Raw genomic sequence first — 24,527 nt, forward strand, 5'->3', positions numbered from 1 at the left:
GTGTGCAAGTGAAGATATATCATTTGAAACTGCTATTGAGTTATGCCCTGACCTGGCAGAGTTTGTGATGTGGTTGAATAGAATTCATGCTCAGTGGAAGGCGACAGGTGTTAGGTTGGAAGAAACCTATCAAGGAAGTCTAATCAGCAATTGTACAATCTTAGCCAGACTCATTTCATTTTGCAAACATGAGCCTATAAATGATGCAGACTATGGAGATGAGGATACCAAAGAACAACAATCAGTAAGGTTGGAAGAAAATTTGTTTTTTTGAGACAACCACACCTACCAGAAACGAATAATAAACGACCGTTTAAATTATGAATCGGGAAAATCAAGCATGTTTTCACTTGTTTGAGTAACAAAGACACGATAACAGGAATAATGCTTTTTATAAACAGAATTAGAATATGAATTGAGAGTTGAAGAATAAATAAAAAAAAATAGACAAATTGCGATTTATTATCTTCCAAACCAACGTTGTCATCTATGATATCAACATAACTATCTAACATACTGAGGTACTAGGTGAGATATTGCATGTTCTTTTTTACTTTCCAAGTCCTTTGGTGGGTTGGACCACGTATATTAAAGGTTTTTTTATTTTTAAAATTCAAAACTTCATAAATTATGTACATTAATATGAATTTTTCACAAATATTATATATAATGATATTATTAATTTTTATTTTTTTTTTTTTATATTTTAACAATCAATAATAATAAGTAAAAAATTATGATATTATTAATTTTTTGATATTATTAATTCAAACAAATGATGTTTGTCGGATGGAGAAAAATTACCATCGATAAAAACATAACAAATTTTTATAGAAATTGCAGAAAACAATTTCCAGATAAAAATGATGAATACTATTCACAATTAAAGAAACTTTGGGTATTGATTTCAAACTTTGAACCATGAAAATATTTCCGATTCAGTACAAACAATCTTCAATTTATTTGATAATGATAATATATGCTCTGTTTATAATATAACATATCAATTTATTTACTTATTAATTATTTTTAAAATTTATGGATAGAAAATGTATATCATGCAACTATCAGATAATAACCATTTTTATAAAAAGATATCTTATAAATGTAAAATCACAAGAATCTAATAGATAGAATATTTAAAAAAGGCGTAGATTTTTCTCAATAAATTTTAAGACTTACTAACAATTGCAATGATAATTTCGTATCACTATTTATTGGTTCTTTTATTTTTCCATTTATTTTTTTTGTTCTTTTAGTGCACGTTTACTATTGTTCAGTCTATCTTCTGATAAACGGTTCCTATTTGGCGTTTGTGGAATTTGACTATCTTTGTCACCACAACATTTTGACACTTTCTAAATTAAGAAACAATGGGTTCAAGCGGATCAACTGCTTTAAATCCATGGGATCGCAAAGTCAGCGAACTCTTTTCTACAGTTAAAATTTCTGAACCATACAATTTTTCACCCGATTTTATTTCTCCAATTATATTTAATGAATCAACTTTTTATGTATTGATATCAAAAAATGGCTTGGCAAATGTAATTTCTCCAACTCTATCAGAAATTGCTTTCAAAGAATCAATATGTGAAGAACAAATCATTTCTTTATTTCCATTTGATTTAAGCAAAATCATTTTAACAACAGCAAAAGGGGTTATCTTACTAACTTTCAAAGAAACTAGTTTTGAAAAACAAACTTTTGAAATTGATGAACCAATCAAATGTCACAAAGTTGATTCTAATTCGTTTGTTTTAGCAAACAGAAATGGGAATGTTCTTCTTTGTTCTTCTAATGGATCTTCCACAGATTTATGGAAAGTCCAGGATCAAGAAATAATTGATTCAATAATATTTAAATGCGAAAGCTCATCAGTACTTATCATATCTACAAAAGAGTTTTTATTCCTTGGTGACTTAAGTCCCAACACTAAACCTGTTTTTCATCCAATTCCAAACATACGCAATCTAACACAATGCGATTCCAAAACCATGTTTTTCTTAAATGGTAAAGGCGATGTTTGCTTTCTCGAAGTGAGAGATGATAAAACAGTGAGCGATCCAACTACCATCAAAAACGGCACTTTTTGTGGACTACATTGCCTCTGCAATGGAACTGTTCTCTTTTATAGCAAGAACGAAATATGTACGTACTCTCTGCAGCCTACTCCGATAATTATTGGTACTACTCTTATTAACAATCATGAAATTGATAAAATTATCTTTATGAGAGAACCAAGAGTTTTCATAGTAATGACAAAAAATGGAAGACTGGTTGTGTGCAGGCATCCAAGTTTCTCAAAAGCTGATAAAAAACCAGAAATTGAACAGATGGAATTATTCCAATACCACAAAGAACCAATTAAAGTAGGATGTTGCGGCGAAGAATTGTCTTTCATGACAGTAGATGAAAGTGGCGTTTGTGTTCTTTGGGAAAACTTCCCAAATTGGCTCGATGCACCATTCACGCTTGGAATGTTTGGAGAATCAGAATAAAAATGTATCTTTATCATGTTTTATATAAAACTTTTAGGAAGGAAAAGCATTAATTTTAAACTTAGTTGCGTTCTTGCGTAGAAAATTTAAAGAATAATGGGGTGCCCTAAATATGTTTAAACGTATTTAAAAAAACGTATTCATAGATGGAAAGCTTGTCTTGGCTTTTCGTAAATAATATAACATTACAGGGAAATGGATTCAAGCCATTAAACGAAAAGCCACATTTTTCCTTGCTTTTACTTCCTCTTAGTATTTCAAGCATTTTAACATTTTCAAAAATCACATTTCCTTCTAAAACACGAATAGTTCATTATTCTCCGTTGCTATTTTCAAAGTGCCAATTTTCAGAAAGTTCATCTTTTGAGCTATCATCATTTTCAAAAATTACAATTGATGAAACAAATTTTAAAAATCTAAAAAACATATTAACATTCAAAAATTCAGAATCAATTACCATTAAGAATTGTAGTTTTAATTCAGCTACTACGTCAATTCTTGACATTTCGGATTCAAAAAAAGTTACCATTCAGATGAACTCATTCAACCATACAGAAAACCATGCGCCTATACATCTAACGCATGTGTCAGATGCCATTATTACTAACACCAATTTTACTGGATTAACATCTGGTTCAATTATATCAGATTGTGCAAATCTTTATATCGGCTCATGTATATTCTGCAATGTATCTTCTTCAAGTGGAGGTGCATTACATCTTTCCAATACCACATCTATAATTGCATATTGTCTCTTTCAAAATTGTTCTGCGAAATCTTATGGTGGCTCCATATATAATAGAGATGGTAAGCTTAAAGTTGACTCGTGCAGCTTTGCTAACAATATCGCTAGCGAAGGGTACTCAATGTACTCAACAGGCGGAAACTGCTTTATCGAAAAGTGCATTTTTTCAGGCGAATTCAAAACAGAAATTTCCGGCAGTTTAATTCAAAAATTCAATAACACCTTTGTATCGGCTTTAAACGTTGTTCCTTTATCATTTGTTACACCTTCAGCAACTTTCACACCTTCACCTTCAATGTCACCTGTCCCTTTTACATATGGACCTGATGATGATGGTGGATGGACGCGAAATACAAAAATTATTGTTGGTTGCGGATGCGGAATTGGTGGATGTATACTCATAATTGTTGTTGCTTATATTATATATGTTAAAGTCAAACAAATTAATTCATCAAAAGTTTATGTGGCAGAATCTACAAATGAAAACAAACAGCCAACAGGAACAACTTTTGTGTCTAAAACATATGACCTTCCATAATTAATAAAATGTGTTTTCTTTTCTTTTATTTTTAATAGCAGTTTAATTTATTTGGAATAAAATGAAATGCAAACGACCGTTTTCGAAAGGAGGCCGTTTAACGAAGAACGTTTATAATTTCATGTCCAGAAGAGCAAGAGCAGGAAGTTCTTCCTCTCTTTCTTTATATCAAGAGCAATTAAAGGCATTAGCTCATCTAGAAACAGACATTCTTCAATTAAATGAAATGACAATTAAATCAGTTATTTCATCAATTCTTGCTTCAAATATGATAATCGATAATGCCAAAATTTACAGTATTTTTAAATTACTTCATGTTGCAGTACAAATTAGGCCAAATATTATTGAGTACATTGCTGATATTTTTCTTCAATTTCACCAAAGACATATTGATATTGAAACTTTCTTAAAAATGATTCTTCATTTTCCTTCATTTAAATTTTTTTTATATCAATTATATAAAAGAGGTGTAATAACCATTGAATACATAATTCAAAATCTTGATAATGATTCAGATTTATTTTTATATTTTGCACCTGAGATTGAAGAAAACGATCCATTGTTCTTCTCCCAACATATGTATCTCATTACTAAATCTAACGTATGCATATATAATCCTGAAACACATTTTTCTCGTCGAGAACTTGGAATAAATGATTCAGATATTGCGATTTCTCTTCGAAATGATGACGTTGAAACACTTAAAAGTATTCTTTATCAAGCAAATATTACCTTTGTTGAGCCTTCTTTTTTTGAGCGTTGTGGATATATTAATCACGTTGTAACATTAATTGATTATTCTGCATATTTTTCGGCTATTAATTGCTTTAACTTTTTACGCAGTCAAAATTTTGAAATTACGAATTCAACTTTAAATTTTGCGATTGCTGGAGGAAATAATGATATTATTAATATATGTAAAGAATCATTACAAAGTGTTAATGCTTCTACTTTTATAACTGCGATTCAATTTCATCGAAATTTATTTTTAAAGCAAATTATTGACTTTAGTCATATCCAAACAGATATTAATTTTCTTACATGTAGTATTAACTCAAATAACACAACAGCGTTTTTAAACTTCTTAAAGACCGATATAAACAAACTTAATGATGAAGGAATGACAGCACTTCATTGTTCAGTACACTCTCGAAATTTATTATATATTCAAGCATTATGTTCGACGCCAAACATAAAAATCAATCAAAAAGATATAAATGGAATGACTCCATTACATCTTTCTGCTTCTCTTGGATACTTCGAAATTGTTTTTTATTTTACGTTTCAAAATAGAATACATATTAATGAAACAGATAATAATGGTTATACTGCTCTCCATATGGCTTCAAAAGGCGGATTTACGCAAATTGTTTCACTTCTTACATCGACAGAAAATATAGAAATTGATAAAAGAAATATAAATTTGTTTTGATTTCTTATATTTGTTTCTATTTTTTGGCGTATTTTTTGCTGTTTCGAAACTCCACTTCACGTCGCAGCAATGGAAGGGAACTTAGATATTGTAAAACATTTTTGTGCGATTCATGGTGTTGATGTTAACGCAAGAGATGTTTTTTAATAATTTATAAATTTGGCGTTTTGTGCTTTCTTTTACAACTCCTTTGTTAGCAGCAATGGTTTTTAATCAACAAAATGTTGTTGAGTACCTTTGTGATCATCCGTATGTTGATGTTAACGCTGTAAATAATGCCGTCTATAAATATGTTTCGGAGTTTTTTGGTAATTCATCAAAATATCATTTTTTACGCTATCCTATATTCATCATTTGAGTTTGTAAGGTTCTTGGTTTCGTTAAATAGAATTGAAGTTAATAGACCAAATGCAGAAGGAGTTTTTCTAATTAATTTAGAACACCTTATCAGATTGCAGCTTTGCTCAAAAATAGAGCACTGATGGATTTGTTGAAACCGTTTCAATCTCGAGAAGTGAGCGAAAGTGAATAAAAAATATGTTTTATATAAAACTATTTTTTTTTTTTAAATGTATTTAATCATTTACTTTCTAATGTTTTCTGTGAACATTTGATCTTTGTGTTGATTTTGATTGTTAGTAATATACGCTTCATTTCTATTTCTTGTTGAAATTGATGATTTGATTTTATTGAAGATGACATTTAGAATTTTTGTTCGTACTTTTTTCACGAAGTACATTTATTATTTCTGTATAACCTTCTTGTCGTGCAATTTGAATTGCTGTCAAATATTATTAAAGCATATTCCAAATTATTAAAACATATATAAAATTATTAAAACATATTCCAAATTATTAAAATGAATATCTTTTTCATATGGCGTTAAATCTTTAACTTGTTTTCTAGATATTATTTTATTAAGTAATTTGATGAACCAGATTTATTAGATAAATTTTTATCATTTTCAAATATTAATTTCAAAAATAATTTAATATATGAAACACAAAAACAGTTTTATGATGATTATTTATAAATAAAATATACATCAATTAGTTAGTTAGAGAAATGAAATTTTTAATCTAGAAAAAAGTTAAAATCTTGAAAATGACTTAAGACGGAAATTTTACGTAATCCGTTTCCATTTTAAACGAAAATAGAACTAAGGTAACTAATAATTTTGGCTCGTGATGTTTCAACAATTTCTCCATCCATCACAATTTCATTTAATGTAGTATATGTTTCGGCAAGATGATAGAGTATATGGAATTCGGTAATATCTCCAAAATACTCACGAAGTGTTTGGAAGAAGAAATCGAAAAATGAAATGATTTCAAGTTCGTTTGCATCTTCTTCAACGCCAGCAATGCAATAAATTGCAAGGTAGCGCTTATATACTATTTTGATATCATCATGGTGAAAACAAAAACATGTCTCTTCATTCCTTGAAACGCATTGACGAATGATTTCATTTTCAAGTTTTTGACGTTCTTCAGTTGGAGGCCTTTCTCCGTAGTACTGTGCAAGTCTTGTTTGGCCAAAACGATTCACAATCAAGAAGAATTTAATCATCACCAAATATAAAAACCGTAAACGATCACATGTCAAAAAAATTAGGTGGAAATAACCGTTTTCTTCATGTTTATGTCAATATTCTTGAATATTATGTGTTCGAAATTATTTTTTCAGACATTTAAGCATGTTAGTTTGATAATTGTGTCCACAAAATATTATTATGTATAAGCTATAATTTTCAACTTTTTGATCAATTCATACATAACTTTTCTCGAGAATAAATAACCAACCTTTATAGGGAAAGCTACACCACGTTATGATAATTGCAGGTTGCGTATTATTTTTAACCAGATAATTATTAAAAAAATTCTTTCATATAAAATTTCATGAAAAAATTATCATTGTCTTCGTTTTGCTTCATCATTAAATTCGCAAAAACAACTTTAAGTGCTGTCGTACTTAGGGGATGCTTGTTTATTAAATAAAATTAAAAAAAAATGAACATGAAGAACGACTATTTATTAATTCTTTAGCAACATTTCTTGCCTTCCTGCTTTGTGGTTTCCTTGCTTATTTTAACTGTTTTTTGTTCAATCACTGTTGGATTGATGTCATTGTATAATTTTGCAGCTTCTTGGAAAATTTCTTTGACGCCAAAACCGGAACTTGCAGATGTCATGAGATGAAGGTTTGCACCAAATCGTTGTAAGTATTCATTTCCTCTTTCAACGCATTCGGTTTGTTGTTCTTGTGTAAGTAAATCTGACTTTGTTGTAACCAAAAAAATTTTACAATCTGGAACAAACTTACGCACTCTTGATATCCATTCTTCAATTGTATCCTCCCTCTCAAGATCATAACAAACGAAAGCAACGTGTGAATCACGATAAAACATTTGTGATATAGATTGAAATCTTTCTTGACCTGCAGTATCCCAAATTTGGAGGTTTACCTTTGCCCCGTCATCCAAGGTAACTGTTGCAGTACATGAAGCTGGCGCAACTGTTGATAATTCTTGGTTTTCAAACGGGCTATCTAAAAATACACTAATAAGAGATGTTTTACCAACGCCAGCGGAACCAACTAAAATTACTTTTAGAGAAGCCTTATCATCGACTTCAAAAGACATTTCTGGTGCGAATTTAAAACCGTCAATTTAACCAGTTTGAAACCGACAACAATTGAGGTAAAAAATAAACTTTTTCTATGCTTAATTCAAGTTTTCAGATCTTCTTTGATATCATGGTTTATATACATTGTAATATTTGTATTAACTCCTTTTGTGTGAAAATAATCGGCATATGTAAAATAGTTTATTGTATTCCAATTTACAAATTATTTAATTTTTGTTTATACTAAAACATTTGGGTAAAAATGTTTTGTAAGATGTTAATTCAATATGCGTTATCAAAGTTAAAAATAAAACAACTTTTCATCAAGCTATTTATAATAGATGTTGGCTAACTTTAGTTTAACCAATCATGAGGTAATGACTCCACATATGCTTTCATGTTGAAGATTTTATCCATATCAAAATTCGTATTCATACAATCAAAAAACATATGGAACAAGTCCAAAATTGACATCGAAAAGTGTAAACGAAACTTTTTGAGATATTATTGAATCAAATTTGATCGTTTTTGTACTTTTTATTTTGTTCTGATTTAAGAAGGCGCAGTGAGAAAACATTTTTCAAAAACCAAACAATAAACATCAACAAGTGATTTAAAAACATTTTATTCTTCTATTGAATCTGATTCAAGCTCATCATCTTCGCTCACATTCCTCCTCATTCGTCTCTGTTGACCTCGTGTTGCCATTCTCTTCGGCGGCCCCTTCTCCTCTTCTTCTGTTTCGGAACTGCTTCCCTCACTTTTGGCTTCTTCTTCATTTTCTTCTTCAATTTCACCTGTTACAAGTTCATTTGCCATGGAATGCAGCGTGTTTACACCAAACTCAGCATAAAACCTCGGGCCGAGAGTGACACTACGATTTGTATTCGAAGCGTTCTCATCATCAATCTTTTTCAATTTGAAATAATCTTGTGATGCCCACTTATGCATGATCTCCGGCCACTTCCCAAAATCTGGTGAATCGAGAGGGACGTTTGAATTCTGTAGCACTTGTCCAAGTTGTTCTAAATCTAATTGATTGCCTTTGTATTGGACGACAAAAAAACAGAAAACAAGTAAACCATATTCCTTCTTTTGATGGGGAGTGAATGGAATTGGAACATTATCGGGATACTTCTGACGACGAACAAGGAAAAATTTTGATGATTGACTTGGCTTTTCATCAGGAGCTAAACCTTGAACAAGGTTGAGCCCCATAGTTTTGTTAAGTAGATCATTTGTTGATTCAATTGGGTCAATTCGTTTGCGACGTGATTTTTCTCGGAATTCATCTAAAATTGGTCGAATCTGAATTTTTCGAACTGCTTGTTTTTCTCTGTTTTTGTATATAAAGTAACGGGCGACACGTCCTGTTTCCATATTATTCTGTTTGGAATCATTGTCTTCGTATTCGTCGTCCATTGGCGCCTTATGTTTGACTAGCAAGCAAACATTGTCAATTTTCGACGGTTATTTAAATCTAAACGTACATTAAAAACAGCAACTTCACTTAGCCGTTTATCGTTGCGCACTTTTTGGAAAGTGACAGAATGAGTTTTTTCCCTTTCATCAAATAAGTTGAAAATCTTGAAATTTTAGAAGCTAAAATTAAAATAATTAGTTGTTTATTGTTCTTCCTTCTTCATTCTGCAACCTGCATTGTATACGAAAATATTCTTTTCTTGTGCGGCCTTTTCGATCTGACGACGAAGCTTTCCGCCAACAGCATGATGGATAACTGCACAATATTTTGTGTTATTGGTGAATAATGGTTCAAGTTCCTTGACATTGTGAACGATAACAGGTCTGAAGCCATTTGGAAGCATGTACTTTGTTTCTTTATCGCTTCCATATCCGCACTTTGGATGTGCTGGTGTTCCGCGTTGGTTCTTACGGAATCTTGAATCGATACCACGGGTAAGACGCCAGCTTGACTTAACACGAACGAAAAGATCAGATTGAATACGGTTGAACCTTGTCTTCTTTTTCTTGATGATTGGTTTATGTTCGGCAGCAACAACTGTTGTTGACATTTCTGCAAAGGAAGACCAAAACCGTTAGTCACTTTCCTTATCGTCCTAAAAAGTGACATAACTTTGAAGTTCTTCAAGTTTAATGATTTTACGTGTAAAACTAAAAATTTTATAAATTACATATATTTTTGAAGTTACTCGTTAATATTAATATTCATCAATTCTTAAATTGCTATAAATTTAAGTATTCTTTTACTTTTCATTTTGTGACATAAAACCTGAGCTTTCCTATAGATTTACATTTGTTCTAAATCGATTTAATATTACCAACATTTTTACATAAAACACAACTGTTAAATATTATGGGCCCTTCGATTTTCACTCAATAATCGAAAAAAAAATTTATTGGTTAAGAGGTATCACGGCAGAATGGCAACCGTAAAATAATTTGAAACAAAAATATCTTGGAAAATCTTCACCTTTATAAAGTTATTCTAACAAATTTATAATACAATAATTTATAATAAATTCGTCATAATAAATTTAAATCGTTTTTGACTTAAATAAGGAAAATCTTTATTTATCAGCTCAGCAAATATTCAATTTATTGATAAAATTTACCATACACATATAATGCTGTTATAAGTAATTTAATCTATTTATCATTTTACTCACAAAACAAAGAGTTTGGTATATATTTCAATTTTTTAAATTTAATTCAAGATAAAGAAGAAGAAAGAGACGAAAAATGTCCAAAAATTATAAAAATTTTTGCAACACAAATATCAAAAATTAAATCACAGGAAGCATATTATCTTCTTGGAAAAATGATTGAACAAAATTTAGTTGATTTAAGTATATTAGCAAATATCGACATGAGATATTTTGCACATTATAAAAATGAATGCATACGAATTCATGATTATGGTCCAGAGATCCCAAGAACATGTTTAAGTAATTTAGAACGAAAGGATAAATTTTCTAAATACTTTGATAATAACTTTAAAGAACTTTCCAAGAATGATTGGGAACTTCATAAGAAATTAATTGAAGAAGGAAATAATCCAAATGAAATTGCGAAAATAATTCGAAATGATGAAATAGAAAAACTTCAAGAAATATCATCACAAAATGGTTTTAATTTTAATCAAATAATTGAAACATCAATTTATGAAAGACATTCACTGGTTAATGATGACAAAGTTACATTAATTGATTATGCAGCATTTTTTTCTGCAGTTAAATGTTTTAAATATTTGTTAATGGAGGGTGCAAACATTGAGAATACAGGTAAATATGCAGTTGCATGTGGAAATAATGAAATAATACATTTATGTGAACAAAAACATTCATCATTTGAAGATTAAACAGCCCCAGCAGATCATCGAAATGATATCTTTAAATATCTTTATGAAAATAAAATTCTTAAATTTAAAAAATTACATTATTTAGGGAAAATATGTATTTTTTATAATAATTATGAAATTTATTATTCTTGATTGAAAACGGATTAGAAATTACAAATGAAAATATTGATGCAGCCGCAGAAAATGGAATTTATATCTTGTTGAATATTTTCTCCAAATAGCCAAATTCCAAATGATATTTTATCTTATTCTGCGAAATCTGGCAATATCGAACTAGTTGAATATATAATTAAAAAAAAATATTTTCAAATTATTTGGATTATTTAATTCTTCACTTATGATTTCATTCTCTAATGGACATACTGAAATTGTTAAATTACTTTTGGATCAAAAAGGAATTAATTTCAATATATATAATATTTGTTTGTTTTATTGAGATTTAATTTTTATAATTCTTTATTTTAAAATAATATTTGGAAATTATTTAAATTATATGTTACAGCACTTATGAATACATCTGAAAATGGTCATATAGATATAGTTAAATTACTTCTTGAAAAAGAAGGAATTAATGTTAATGCTGTAGATATTTATTTATTTTATTTGATATTTATTTTAACAATTTTGGATTTCAAAATAATATTTGAAAATTATTTAAATTATTTGATAGAGCACATATTGAAGCATCTTCAGAAGGTCATACAGAAATAGTTAAATTATTTCTTGAAAAAGAAGGAATTAACATTAATGCTAAAGATATTTATTTATTTTATGTAAAATTTATTTTAATGATTTGATATTTCAAAATAATATTTGGAAATTACAAAATTCATCGGGTGGCTAAATTCGATCTGTGTTTTAATTATGGTATTTATCAAAATATATATATTTTCGATACGTAAATAGGTTTATATATCTAATTTATATAAAATGTATTATATAATCAAACAATCGTAATACGCATGAAACACTTCTACAAAGGTGTCAAATAGAATACAACAATATCTTCCACACAAAAAGTTGAAGGGTTCATTAATCCATTTGTTTCATATGAGACAAAACGAGTATACAACTCTACAACAAATTTTTTCATGCAAGCGCAGAAGGCTCGAGCGGTTGTGATCGCATTTCATCGAAAAAGCCCGCAGAAGTGGGTTGTAATGTGATTGAATAGTTTACATCGAAATTGAATGAATTATGAGAATTTCCTTACACCTGGTGTAAAAAATTATTATTTAAGGAAATATAGTTTTATAAATTATGAAGGACTTTCAAAGAATGATTGGGAGCTTCACAAACAATTAATTCGAGAAGGTCATAATCCAAATGAAATAGCAAAAATAATTCGAAATGATGAAATAGAAAAACTTCAAGAAATATCATCACAAAATGAATTCGATTTTAATCAAACAATTGAACCATCACTTTATGAAAGATGTTCATTTATTAATCATAAAAATGTTACATTAATTGATTATTCAGCATTCTTTGGATCAGTTAAATGTTTTAAATATTTATTTATGAATGACGGAAATGTAGAAAACACGGGTAAATATGCGGTTGCAGGTGGAAATGAAGAAATCATTCATTTATGTGAACAAAATCATTCATCATTTAAAGATGCATATGAAGCAGCAATTAAGTTTCATCGAAATGATATCTTTAAATATTTTTATGATAACAAATTAAAAGAAATTAATAATTTAGAAGAATTAGGAAAGCTTTGCATTTTATATTATAATAATGAAATATTTTCATTTTTACTCAAAGAGGGAATGAAAATAAATGATGATATTATTAATGAAGCAGCAAATATTGGAAATGTTTTTTTAGTTGAGTATTTTCTTAAAGATCATTCAATTCCACATGATATATTGGTATTCTCATCTGAGTCAGGAAATATTGAACTTGTTGAATACGTTTTAAAACAAAAAGGAATTGATATTAATGCCAAAGATATTTATTTGTTTTATTTAATATTTATTTTAATGATTTGATATTTCAAAATAATATTTGGAAATTATTTAAATTATTTTATACAGCACTTATAATTGCATCTGCTCGAGGTCATATAGAAATAGTTAAATTACTTCTTGAACAAGAGGGAATTGATATTAATGCTAAAAATATTTCAATGTTATATTCAAAATTTATTTTTATATTATTATATTTCAAAATAATATTTGGAAATTATTTAAAATATTATGGACAGCACTTATATTAGCATCTTACAATGGTCATACAGAAATAGTTAAATTACTTCTTGAACAAGAAGGAATTGATATTAATGCTAAAGGTATTTATTTGTTTTATTTTATATTTATTTAAATAATTTTGGATTTCAAAATAATATTTGGAAATTATTTAAATTATTTGAAACAGCACTTATGAAAGCATCTGATAATGGTCATACAGAAGTAGTTAAATTACTTCTTGAACAAGAAGGAATTGATATTAATGCTAAAAGTATTTATTTGTTTTATTTCATATTTATCTTGATAATTTTGGAATATTTCAAATTAATATTTGGAAATCATTTATATTATTTTGGACAGCACTTATGATGGCATCTTTAAATGGTCATATAGAAATAGTTAAATTACTTCTTGAACAAGAAGGAATTGATATTAATGCTAAAAGTATTTATTTGTTTTATTTGATATTTATTTTAATAATTTCTTATTTCAAAACAATATTTGGAAATCATTTTAATTATTTAGAACAGCACTTATGATGGCATCTGATAATGGTAATACAGAAGTAGTTAAATTACTTCTTGAACAAGAAGGAATTGATATTAATGCTAAAAGTATTTATTTGTTTTATTTGATATTTATTTCAATAATTTTATGTTTCAAAATACTAGAGGGGGGACGATAATGTTGTATCCTAAATATTATAAACTCGTAATAAAAGATTTTAATTATTTTTTTTAGCTCTACTTATGATATTAGTTACCTTTTTCTTTATGACCCATTAACATCTTTCAATCCATTCGTCAAAAACTTTGGCTAAAGTATTTTTTGAAATTTCACTCAAAATTTCAGTTATCTTATCGTGCAATTGTTGAAAATCATCAAATTTTTTCCTTCTAGTTGATTCTTTAAAAAACCAAATAAAAAGATAGCTGAAGGAGCAAGATCTGATGAATATGATGGCTGTGGAGCTCTTTTAGAATTATTATCAACCAAAATTTTAGTCGAAACATTTGAAGTATGGGGAAATGCATTATCGGAATGTAAAACATACGGGTTTTCATTTTTTATTTATCTGTGTGAGTATACAATTTGTTTCATAGGTTTAATTATACTATTAATAAAATACTTAGAGTTAAATTTATTACCATCTTTCATTAGATCAACTATAAAGAATTGATCATTATTCCATAAGATAGTTACCATATATTCTATCGTGTCAATTATTCATATATAATTCCAGATAAATTTTCTTTTGATAGTGATTACATATGCTTGTGATCATCTGATAAGAAAAACCATGATTCATCCCCAGTTTTGATTTAATGAGAAATATTTCTATTGTTAACATTTAATATATCAAGAAGCCTGATTGCTTTTCAAACTTTCTTTATTCATCTCGGATGTCAATTCATATGGAATCATTATTAAAATAATAATAATGGAAGCCTAATTTAAATTGATGCAGACAATATTTTATGGTATTAATATTTAGTGCATCTTGGTGATGAACATCATAACTCTTGTTTAATTTGGCTAACAAGTTTAAAGCCTTTTCGTTTCATAAAAAATATTACTGCACTTTTTTCGACTTCCATAAAAATGAAATACGTTAAAAAAATAACAATATGACGATTTATTTTTTATATTTTCTTAATATACCAATATTGGTAGGTATATAATGCGGTCGGGACTGATCCCGGCCTTTTCTTTTAACATAAAACGACGAATGTTATATAACGATAAATTTTTCAAGTGAAAACGATTATTTCTTATTGAAATCCTTTTTAAAGTTATTATCGTTTTTTCCAAAATAATTTAAATAATTTCATATTTTATTTAAATTTCTTCCAAATTCTGAAACATTGATAATTGTTCCACTGGAATTTCCTTAAACTTTAAATTATACGGATAGTTAGACAACATTCTAACCAAGTTTCTATCAAGTTCGCATGTCAGGAAGTTAATAACCTTTCCAAACTTTCCAAACCTTCCAGTTCTTCCTTGTCGATGCAAGTAACTTATTGGGTCTGGCTCGAAAACTTTCTTTGCTGCATCGGCGGATTCTTTTTTCATCTTTGATGGCATGTCAAAGTTTAGCACGAGTCTGCACGCTGGAATGTCGATGCCTCTTGATGCGATATCGGTTGTGATCAAGACGTTGAACTTGTTATCTTTGAAACGTTGGAGAACAAGATCACGCTGGGCAGGGCGTAAGTTTCCGGTGAGAATTTCGGAGCTATAGCCTCTTTCTTTAAGGGCATTTTGTATTTCGGTACACTTGTCTTTCTTCTGGACAAATACAAATGAATGTGATGCTTGTAAATAATCAAAAATTTGGATGAGAGCATATACACGTGCATCATATCGAATGTTGATGTTGAAATGATCATTGGTTGGTACAAATAATTTGTTCTTTTCAAGAATGATACGATTTGAGGTGGACATATAAGTATTCATAAATTGATAAACTTGGTCAGTAATGGATGCGGAGAATAAAAGAAGTTGATAACGATCTTTGGTAAGTTTGGATAATATCATATCAAAAAATTGATGGAAAGTGGGTATTTCAAGAGATTGATCAGCTTCATCAATAACAAAGACACGGACGGAGTTAAGTTGGAATTCATCAATATGGTTGTCAAGATATTGAGGAGTGGCTATAAGAATTTGAGCAGGACCTTGTGTTTCAGGATCATATGTATAAGGTGGATTCTTAAACAAGAGCTGAATGGTAACTGGATAATATGGGACAAATTTGGCAAAATAATCATCGTATATCATTTTGGCTAATATACGACTATGGACTACGCAGATGCATTGAAGTTGTTTTACTTCTGCGTCAATACGTGCAAGCATAGCAAGAACAAATGTAAGAGTTTTACCAGTTCCATTTTGGCTTTGTGCTATGAGTGACTTATATGGCGGTGTAAGAATCATTGGAAGAGCTTTTCCTTGAATCTGAGATGGCTTATCAAAGTGGTTGGCATAAAGAGCTTCAATTAAGTTTTCCTTATCTTTGATGATATCAAGTTCATCAAACTCTTTTGCAGAAGCATAAATGTTGTCTTCTCCTTCTTGCTGAATTTCATCTAGTTCTTTGTTTGGCTTGAAAAGCAAGTCTTCCTTTGAAGCTATTTCAGTCATGCTCTTTGGAATTGACTGGCTTTGTTTGAACAATGCAAGCTTAATTATTTTTACAAACTTCAAGTTTATTCATTTATAATAAAAGATTTTTTCGTTACTATTGGATTAAATACAATGTTTTCAAGATTTAATTTAAATTTACTTAAATCAACTTTTTCATGTTCGATGAAATGCATACATAAAATTTTTCAAGAAACATCATCACAAACAAGCTCGCACTTTATTACCTTTCCATGGGAAAATTTTTATTGATGATATGCAAAAAAAACTTTTAATGTTGAAGAAATGGTTTGACAAAGTCTGTTTGATTAAAATGTTTGATGATGACTTTGGTTATGAAGAAAAATCGTGCTTAGCTCCTGCGCCATTCAAGGTATTCCCAATTAAAGTAAACGGGACCGATTGGTCAATGCACCTTGAGTGGGTTCATCAGCCTCGAACTGCTTTAATTATCGAAAAAATTCATGATCCAGAGTCACGTCATTATTTAATCAAATCAGCAGAATTTTTATTTCATCAGCGTAAGTTTGCTGTGTTTGTTGAACGCTATGCTTATAAAGAACTACAAAATTTTTCTTATCTTCATCCTTTTGATAATGAAACCAATAGCCAGCATGTCGATTTTGTTTTAGCGTTTGGTGGTGATGGTACTCTACTCCATATTTCCACTTTATTTCCAAATGATTGTCCACCAATTATGCCTTTTGCTATGGGATCTCTTGGTTTTCTTACACCATTTTTAGCCGATGATTATCAACAATGTATTGATGATCTCATTCTTGGGTTTTTTGCTGTTACTACACGAACACGAGCGATTGGCACTATTGTCAGATCAAATGGTACGATTGAAGAACATCAAATTCTCAATGACATCACACTCAAGTCGTCATTTACTGATTCCATATGTGCCATTGATTGTTTCATTGACGGCAAATTCTTCACCACCATCTACGGCGACGGTTTAATTGTTGCTACATCAACGGGTTCAACCGCTTACAATTTGAGTGCGGGGGGCCCCATGTTGCACCCATCGGTGTCGTCACTTTTGTGGACGCCGATATGTGCACATTCACTGAATGCACATCCACTTGTCTTACCTGACTCTGTTGAATTAACACTGGCAGTGTCACCACAAGCAAGAATAAATGAGTACAATGCAGTGTTTGATTCATTTAAAACGAAAATTGAAAAAGGTGATAAAATTATAATCAAAACAAGTCCACACCCACTGCCGACGGTGTGCCAGCAAATAGCAATGATAGACTGGTTAAACTCGATATCAAAAGTATTGAGATGGAATCAGCCAATGAGGAATTTAATGGTTGATGACGTATAGCTTAATTATATTATCGGAAATTAAATGTTGTTTTTGTGTACATTTTTTTTTTTAAGTAACTTTGTGTATCTTAATGGTTTTGGTGAAGAATTAAAAATTGATTAAAAAAAATGACGCAACTTTTCTAAAAACGATAAAGAATTGACTGGTGTTTGACATGTGTCAAAATTATATTTATTTCAATTTTTGAATTCAGAGTTGGTCATTTGAATTCTTTTGCAACAAAATTTAATTATAATCAATTTATTGAACCATAACTTTATGAAAGATGTTCATTTGTTAATACAAAAAATGTTTCATTAATTGATTATGCAGCATTTTTTTCAGCAGTTAAATGTTTTAAATATTTACTTATGAATGGTGCGAATGTTAATAACACAGGCAAATATGCAATTGCAGGTGGAAATGAAGAAATCATTCATTTGTGTGAACAAAATCATTCATCATATGAAGGTGCATATGCAACTGTAATTCAATTTCATCGAAATGATATCTTTAAATTTATGTATGAAAGCAAAATAAGGGAAATTGTTAATTTGGAAAAATTAGGAAAGGAATGTGTTTATTATCATAATTATGAAATTTTTACATCTTTACTTAAAGAAGGAATGAAAATTAATGATGATATTATAAATGAAGCTGCTAAAATTGGAAATATATTTCTAATGAAATATTTTTTAGCGGAATCATTTTTCACATTAAAATCAAATAATCTCGAACTAATAAAATTTATTTTGAAAGAAAAGCCTAGAGAAATTAATGCCAAAGATATTTGTTTATTTAACTTAAAATTTATTTTAATAATTTATTATTTCAAGGTAATATTTGGAGTTAATTTGAAATATATTGGACATTTCTTATTATTGCATCAAGACATGACAAAATTCAAGCAAAGACAGTAATTGTATATAATAATTTAAATTTTTGATTTTACCTTTGTAAACTAAGAATAGTATTTAATTCTAAATCATTTTGCATGGCGATACGATTTGTTGAATGAAGTTCACTTTGTAACATTTACCACCCATTTTATAGCATTCGGGAGACTGCTAACAGTGTGCCATGAAATGCTTTTCATTTTGGAACATTCCTTATACAGTTCAAACTTTTGCTTTTGTTCATTGCAAATGAAATATTGTATTATTTTTGATCGTTGATATAAATATTGAATAAAAAACCGTTGCATGATTTCTTAAGAAATATTTCAACTTTTATTAAAAAAAGAAGAAAATTTAATCTTTGGTTGCCAACTCACGACCAAGCTGATAAGCTTTCTCAAGTTCCTTTGGAAATACCTCCTTTCTCCTTCTTAATTTTTCTGGTATATCGAACACAGTAATTGCATATTTTGAGTAATCTTTGACTTGCTGGGTATTGTATACGCAAAATCTATCGGATTTTCCACGAAGTACGTATTCATTGATTCGCTTGATTTCATCCATAAGTGTTGGATAATGAAAGTCTTTTGCCATTTCAGGGCCGACATTCATTGTATAGATCATAAGTGTTTTAATTGGCTTTGGAAGAGAAGATGGTTCTGATGTGTACCTATAGTTGGAGAACCACATTCTTTCCAAAGCAGTATGAAGATAAGATGAAATTTGGCTCCAATAAATTGGAGATCCAATAACAAGAGCATCGGCTGTTTTGATTTCTTGGAGGAGTGGTGTAAGATCATCCTTGATAGCGCATTTTCCTGAAGATTCTGGAGTCTTTTTACAGGATAAACAACTTATGCATGGTTGAATCTTGAAATCAGAAATATGATAAAGCTTTGTGATGGCACCTGCATCACGAGCGCCTTCAAGGGCTTTTTCTACAACCATGTGTGTGTTCCATCCCTTTCTTGGGCTTCCGTTGATGCCTATAACTTTCAACATGGAGAAAAATGAGTTGTTGAACCAAACAGTTTGAATACTCATTGAAATATTTCAATACAATAATTTTTGAATTGACTACTCAATATTTATCGGGTGTGAAGTGACTTTATTAAAAAAACAGTTTTTTCAACTCGAATTAATTTTATTACTAAAATTTTTTGGAACTATTAATACTTTTACTTATGTTAAGGGAAATCCGATTGTCATCATCCTTCAAAATTTTAATACTTAATCATTATTAATATTTTCAGTTCGATTTGTTGTAATAAGAGAACTGTTGTTTTTTATTTTAGATTACTTTTATTTTTCCTTATTTGCTTTTTTTAAGAACATAATACATGACTTCTACATTCGAAAAAATTGATATAAATTTGGTGATATATAACATTCGTCGATTGATTCTATGCGATATATCCAATTCACTTTGTTCCTTTATATGACTGTAGCACCATAACGGAAGTTGCCTTAACATCATCAAAAGCAGATTTGGCAATGAAAGAAGGCTCTACTTCCCCCATTGTAATATATGCACGAAATTTTATTACGATTTGCAAATGCATTACTTCCAATTTACGCGATTGAACTTCCAATTAAAATTCTTATGACTGAATGACAGTTTTAATGAGAAGAAACACCAATTGATGTTAATGAATCTGAAATACCAATGTAAGTGAGTGCTGTGCAATCTTTAAATGAATAATTTACAATTTATTTTACTTTATTTGGCATTGCAAAGAAATACAATGATTTGCATCAATAAAATGCTTCGTTTCCAATTGTTATCAGATTATTATTAGTTCTAAATATATATAAATATTGCAATATTTAAATGTAGCATATCCAATTAAAGATATTTCAGGTGTAAGAGAAATCTCTATTAATAATGAACATCCATAAAATGATTCATTCCAAATTGTTTTCAAAAATAAACCAAATTTAACGCTTCGTTTCCTATTGACGTAACTGAAGATCCAATTGAGACATTAATTAAGTTAGAACAATATTTATATAATGCGTCTTTAATGGATTGAGTTGAATTCGGAATTGAAACATTTGTTAATGATGAACAATTCATAAATGAATGGTTTCAAATCGATGTCACATGAATGATGAATGTTCAATTTTCAATATTCGTAAGAGAATCTGAAAGATTAATACATATCAAGTTTTTGCATAAACAAAATGTAGAATTACCTAATGATGTAAGCTTTTTAAAAATAATGTTTATTTAAAAAATTTATTTTTGACATAATCATCTGATGATTAAGTTAGTGACAGAATTACTTTATAACAAAAAAATGACACAGTAAAGTTATCAAATTTTCTATCGGTAATTCCCAGAATAAAAAATGAACTACAAAATATAAAAATTTTAGTATCAAATATTTGAAAAAAAATTATGTTTAAGAGCCATTTAATCAACGGGAGCCTGTGGTGGAGGAGGTGGTGGAGGCGGTGGTGGTGGTGCTCCCTCTGCAACAACAGGAACTTCTCTTCCTCCATACTCAAATACTCTTGCCTTAATGTGCGGGTGATTCATGAAAACAGCTTCTTCGTATGCATCCATTCCGTTGTCTGCCTTTACTGACAAATCAACATTTTCATTTTCACATAGCAAATCTACAATTCTTTCATGGTTATGTTGAATACCACTGTATATTGGTGTTCTATCATGCTCTCCTTTCAAGTTGTAATCGGTATTTGGATTTTCAAGTAATAAGAATAATCCTTCATAGCTACCAATTCTTGAGGCATAATGAATTGGTGCTGCTCCATAGTTATTAGCCATGTTAACATCTATGTCCTTGTTTGTAGTCAATACTCTGATTGTTTCAATATGTTCATATAACACAGCATAATGTAATGGCGTCTTTCCCCATATGTTACGTGCATTAATGTTAATTCCTTTAGCTGAAAGTAATGTTCTTACAACATCAGTATGTCCTCTTCCACAAGCATAATGTAATGGTGCCTTATCAAACTCACCTTTAGCATTAACATCAATTCCATTTACACTGATAAGGTATCGTACAGTTTCTACATGTCCTCGATCAGCAGCAAGATGTAAAGGCGTGAGTTTTTTGTTGTTGCCAAGATTGATCGGGGCACCCTTAGCTTGGGCAAGGACTTTAACGATCTCCAAACAACCGTTTTCAGCGGCAACGTGAAGTGGCGTGTTACCGTTGTCGCACGTTTGATTTGAATTGATTTTGGGGTGGTCCATCATAAGCCTAACGGCTCCCACTGAATTAGATAATGCGCCGTAGTGTAATGGTGCCATTCCATTACTGGCTTTAAGGTTAACGTCAAGCTTATTGAGGGATAATAGGAATCGAACTGTTTCTTCATTGCCATTCTCCATTGCACAATGAAGAAGTGAGCGTCCATCATTTGTAAGCATCATAACATCTGAATTCTTTGCTGTTGCAATGGCTCTAACAATGGGAGTGTGTCCTTTGATGATAGCAAGATGAATTGGTGCGTATCCTTGATCATTTTGTTCATTGACTTTAACATCATCACTCTCAAGGAGGAAGGAAACGCAATCGCTAAAGCCACCCTCAGTACACCATGAAAGAGGTGTCATGCCAAGATTGTCTTTGCAATTTACATCAATTCCTTTGAGACTAATGAGATACCTAATGACATCAGCTTTGCCATACTTGGCAGCAACGGCAAGTGGTGTCATTGCTTCTTTGTTTGCAAGATTATGGTCTGCAGAATTTTCATGGAGATATTTGACAAGTTCAAGATCTCCGTTCTTGGCTGCATAATGCATTGAAGTATTTCCAAGACTATCAGCAATGTTAAGATTGAGATTAAATTCATAAAGCTCGCATATAAATCTGAAAACTGAGCTCTTCATGTTGTCAGCTGCAAAAGTAATGGCTGGCCTGAAGTCTTGACCAAGCTTGGATAATATTTCGATGATATCACAATTTCCACCTAATATTGCGAAATATGTGATTGGAGTATCGTTGTTATCAGCTGCATAAAGTCCTTGGTCCTTATCAGCAATCATCCTGAAGCAGTTGATGGATGCATAGTAAGCAGTCATTGAAAGGAGAGATGGTTCATATTGTAAAAAAGGAGGCAAGCGATGGTTTGGATCAGGAACTTTAACGTCAAGTTGAAGGCCCGAATTTATAAGTTTGGAAAGCAGAACTGTGTCATCTGATTGGAGTGCAACATAGAGTTCTTCGAGATCAACCTCCATTCAGCGATTTGTGACGGTTTTTTGCTTTTTGATAATGAATTGTCAGGTGAAATTGTTAGAAATCGTTACAAAAATGAACAAATGCAAAAAGTAAGTTTTTTCCCCTTAATAATGAATTCTAGAGCACCATATATCTTCAAAATTAATGTCTTGAAGTAATGCAGATTGAGTAAATTAAAACAATTGATATTTTATCAAATTTCAAGATTAGATAATAAAAATGAATATACATAAATATAAGCTCATGTGTAATTTCGTCATAAGAAATAAAATTATAAATATTATTGATAAATGAATTTATGAAGATAATAATCTATTTTTCAGTATATAAATATTTACATTAAACATTTCATTAATTTACTGTGCTGCTGTATTTGTTTTCCTTTTGGTAAACATACTATATGTTTGAATGATTAATCATTGATGATAATACATAACAAGAAATGTAATAGAAATACTATTGCGTAATGCAAATTCACCGAAGCTTGAACCAAAAGTTTTAATATTGATATTTAATTTTTTAATTTGGCAAAACAAATATAAAACAATTCAAAAACATAAGGTTTATTATTAGATTAACAATGTCTACTTTAAATACATGTGTGTTAAAAGAAGGATTGGAAGTAATATAGCGACGATTTCTATTGGATTTAGTAAATTTTCTTTTCTGGATGTTTCTTGTTGAATATTTTGTATAGTATCGTATGCTGCTTGAATATGTCTGTCAATTATTTCCTCATTATATGGTTCTTTGATTCGGACAATTCTTTGCTTTTCTTTTTCCATTTTTGAACTTAACGTACTCCATATTTTTAACGTTCGTCATCTGTACGTTATCTTTCATGTCTAACATTGCATCTCCTGCTATCAGAATAAAATTTATTCAAGCTGCAAAAGAGGGTAAAATAGAAATCCTTAAGAAATACATTAATGAAGGTATTTCATTTAATTCTACTGATGATTCCAAAAATTATTTCGAGTTTATTTATAATTCTTTATGTTTAACTATAATGTTTGGTGTTTATTTTACTTTAACTGTATACTGCATTACATTGGGCATCAGCACAGGGTCAAGCTGAAGTTATTAATTACCTTTTATTTGTTGGATCTGATTGTAATCAGGCAGCCAAAGATGGTATTAATTTGATTCTAACATGAGACCACTTCATCTCGCTGCTGCTAAACATAGGCTAAATATTGTTCGTCTTCTAATTGATGCCGGAGCTAATCCAGAACTTCGAAATGAAGCTATTTCTTTATATTATTTGGACAAAAGCCAATAGATCTATGTGATAATGATCCACCAATTTGTGCTCTTTTAAGTCAAAATTCTGTTAAAACTCGCGGAGATTTATCTGATGACAAACAAGTTGTTAATGTTGCCAAAGATATGTTATCCTCGACTATTTCTCCTGTTATTTCATATGAAGAAACAATCATTCTTCAGCATCAAAAAGCAAATGATGATGCAAACAATGTTAAAAAAGCTGAAACAAATGATTTTAATGAAATACAAAAATCGATTAATGATTATAAACAAGTTTCAGATGAATATAAATTTGTTATTTCACAAAT

At 29.8% G+C, this 24,527-nt stretch overlaps 10 protein-coding genes across 10 annotated transcripts; 3 read left to right on the forward strand and 7 right to left on the reverse strand.

The window, feature by feature from the left end:
• Positions 1-1,994: 1,994 nt before the first annotated feature.
• GO595_003615 (uncharacterized protein) lies at positions 1,995-2,498 on the forward strand (the record flags this gene model as incomplete). Its single annotated transcript, XM_067916655.1, has 1 exon — positions 1,995-2,498. One exon carries the CDS (start codon positions 1,995-1,997, stop codon positions 2,496-2,498), a length of 504 nt encoding a protein of 167 aa, XP_067776195.1.
• A 533-nt stretch (positions 2,499-3,031) lies between these two features.
• On the forward strand, positions 3,032-3,781 carry GO595_003616 (adhesin-like protein; the record flags this gene model as incomplete). Its single annotated transcript, XM_067916657.1, has 1 exon — positions 3,032-3,781. One exon carries the CDS (start codon positions 3,032-3,034, stop codon positions 3,779-3,781), a length of 750 nt encoding a protein of 249 aa, XP_067776196.1.
• A 2,575-nt stretch (positions 3,782-6,356) lies between these two features.
• On the reverse strand, positions 6,357-6,782 carry GO595_003617 (AP-4 complex subunit sigma; the record flags this gene model as incomplete). The annotated part of the gene is made up of 1 exon (XM_067916658.1): positions 6,357-6,782. One exon carries the CDS (start codon positions 6,780-6,782, stop codon positions 6,357-6,359), a length of 426 nt encoding a protein of 141 aa, XP_067776197.1.
• Positions 6,783-7,254: 472 nt separating this feature from the next.
• Positions 7,255-7,854, reverse strand: GO595_003618 (small GTP-binding protein; the record flags this gene model as incomplete). Its single annotated transcript, XM_067916659.1, has 1 exon — positions 7,255-7,854. The coding sequence occupies one exon, from the start codon at positions 7,852-7,854 to the stop codon at positions 7,255-7,257; it is 600 nt and encodes a 199-aa protein (XP_067776198.1).
• Positions 7,855-8,461: 607 nt separating this feature from the next.
• Positions 8,462-9,259, reverse strand: GO595_003619 (uncharacterized protein; the record flags this gene model as incomplete). Its single annotated transcript, XM_067916660.1, has 1 exon — positions 8,462-9,259. The coding sequence occupies one exon, from the start codon at positions 9,257-9,259 to the stop codon at positions 8,462-8,464; it is 798 nt and encodes a 265-aa protein (XP_067776199.1).
• A 203-nt stretch (positions 9,260-9,462) lies between these two features.
• GO595_003620 (ribosomal protein L32) lies at positions 9,463-9,870 on the reverse strand (the record flags this gene model as incomplete). The annotated part of the gene is made up of 1 exon (XM_067916661.1): positions 9,463-9,870. The coding sequence occupies one exon, from the start codon at positions 9,868-9,870 to the stop codon at positions 9,463-9,465; it is 408 nt and encodes a 135-aa protein (XP_067776200.1).
• Positions 9,871-15,211: 5,341 nt separating this feature from the next.
• Positions 15,212-16,519, reverse strand: GO595_003621 (ATP-dependent RNA helicase DBP5; the record flags this gene model as incomplete). The annotated part of the gene is made up of 1 exon (XM_067916662.1): positions 15,212-16,519. One exon carries the CDS (start codon positions 16,517-16,519, stop codon positions 15,212-15,214), a length of 1,308 nt encoding a protein of 435 aa, XP_067776201.1.
• Positions 16,520-16,832: 313 nt separating this feature from the next.
• Positions 16,833-17,855, forward strand: GO595_003622 (ATP-NAD kinase family protein; the record flags this gene model as incomplete). Its single annotated transcript, XM_067916663.1, has 1 exon — positions 16,833-17,855. One exon carries the CDS (start codon positions 16,833-16,835, stop codon positions 17,853-17,855), a length of 1,023 nt encoding a protein of 340 aa, XP_067776202.1.
• A 1,232-nt stretch (positions 17,856-19,087) lies between these two features.
• Positions 19,088-19,735, reverse strand: GO595_003623 (flavodoxin family protein; the record flags this gene model as incomplete). Its single annotated transcript, XM_067916664.1, has 1 exon — positions 19,088-19,735. The coding sequence occupies one exon, from the start codon at positions 19,733-19,735 to the stop codon at positions 19,088-19,090; it is 648 nt and encodes a 215-aa protein (XP_067776203.1).
• Positions 19,736-21,149: 1,414 nt separating this feature from the next.
• On the reverse strand, positions 21,150-22,952 carry GO595_003624 (serine/threonine-protein phosphatase 6 regulatory ankyrin repeat subunit B-like; the record flags this gene model as incomplete). Its single annotated transcript, XM_067916665.1, has 1 exon — positions 21,150-22,952. The coding sequence occupies one exon, from the start codon at positions 22,950-22,952 to the stop codon at positions 21,150-21,152; it is 1,803 nt and encodes a 600-aa protein (XP_067776204.1).
• Between the last annotated feature and the right edge of the window lie 1,575 nt (positions 22,953-24,527).

Source organism: Histomonas meleagridis, assembly GCF_020186115.1.
Source record: "Histomonas meleagridis strain 2922-C6/04-10x chromosome Unknown contig_221, whole genome shotgun sequence".
In the NCBI taxonomy this organism is placed as follows: domain Eukaryota; phylum Parabasalia; order Tritrichomonadida; family Dientamoebidae; genus Histomonas; species Histomonas meleagridis.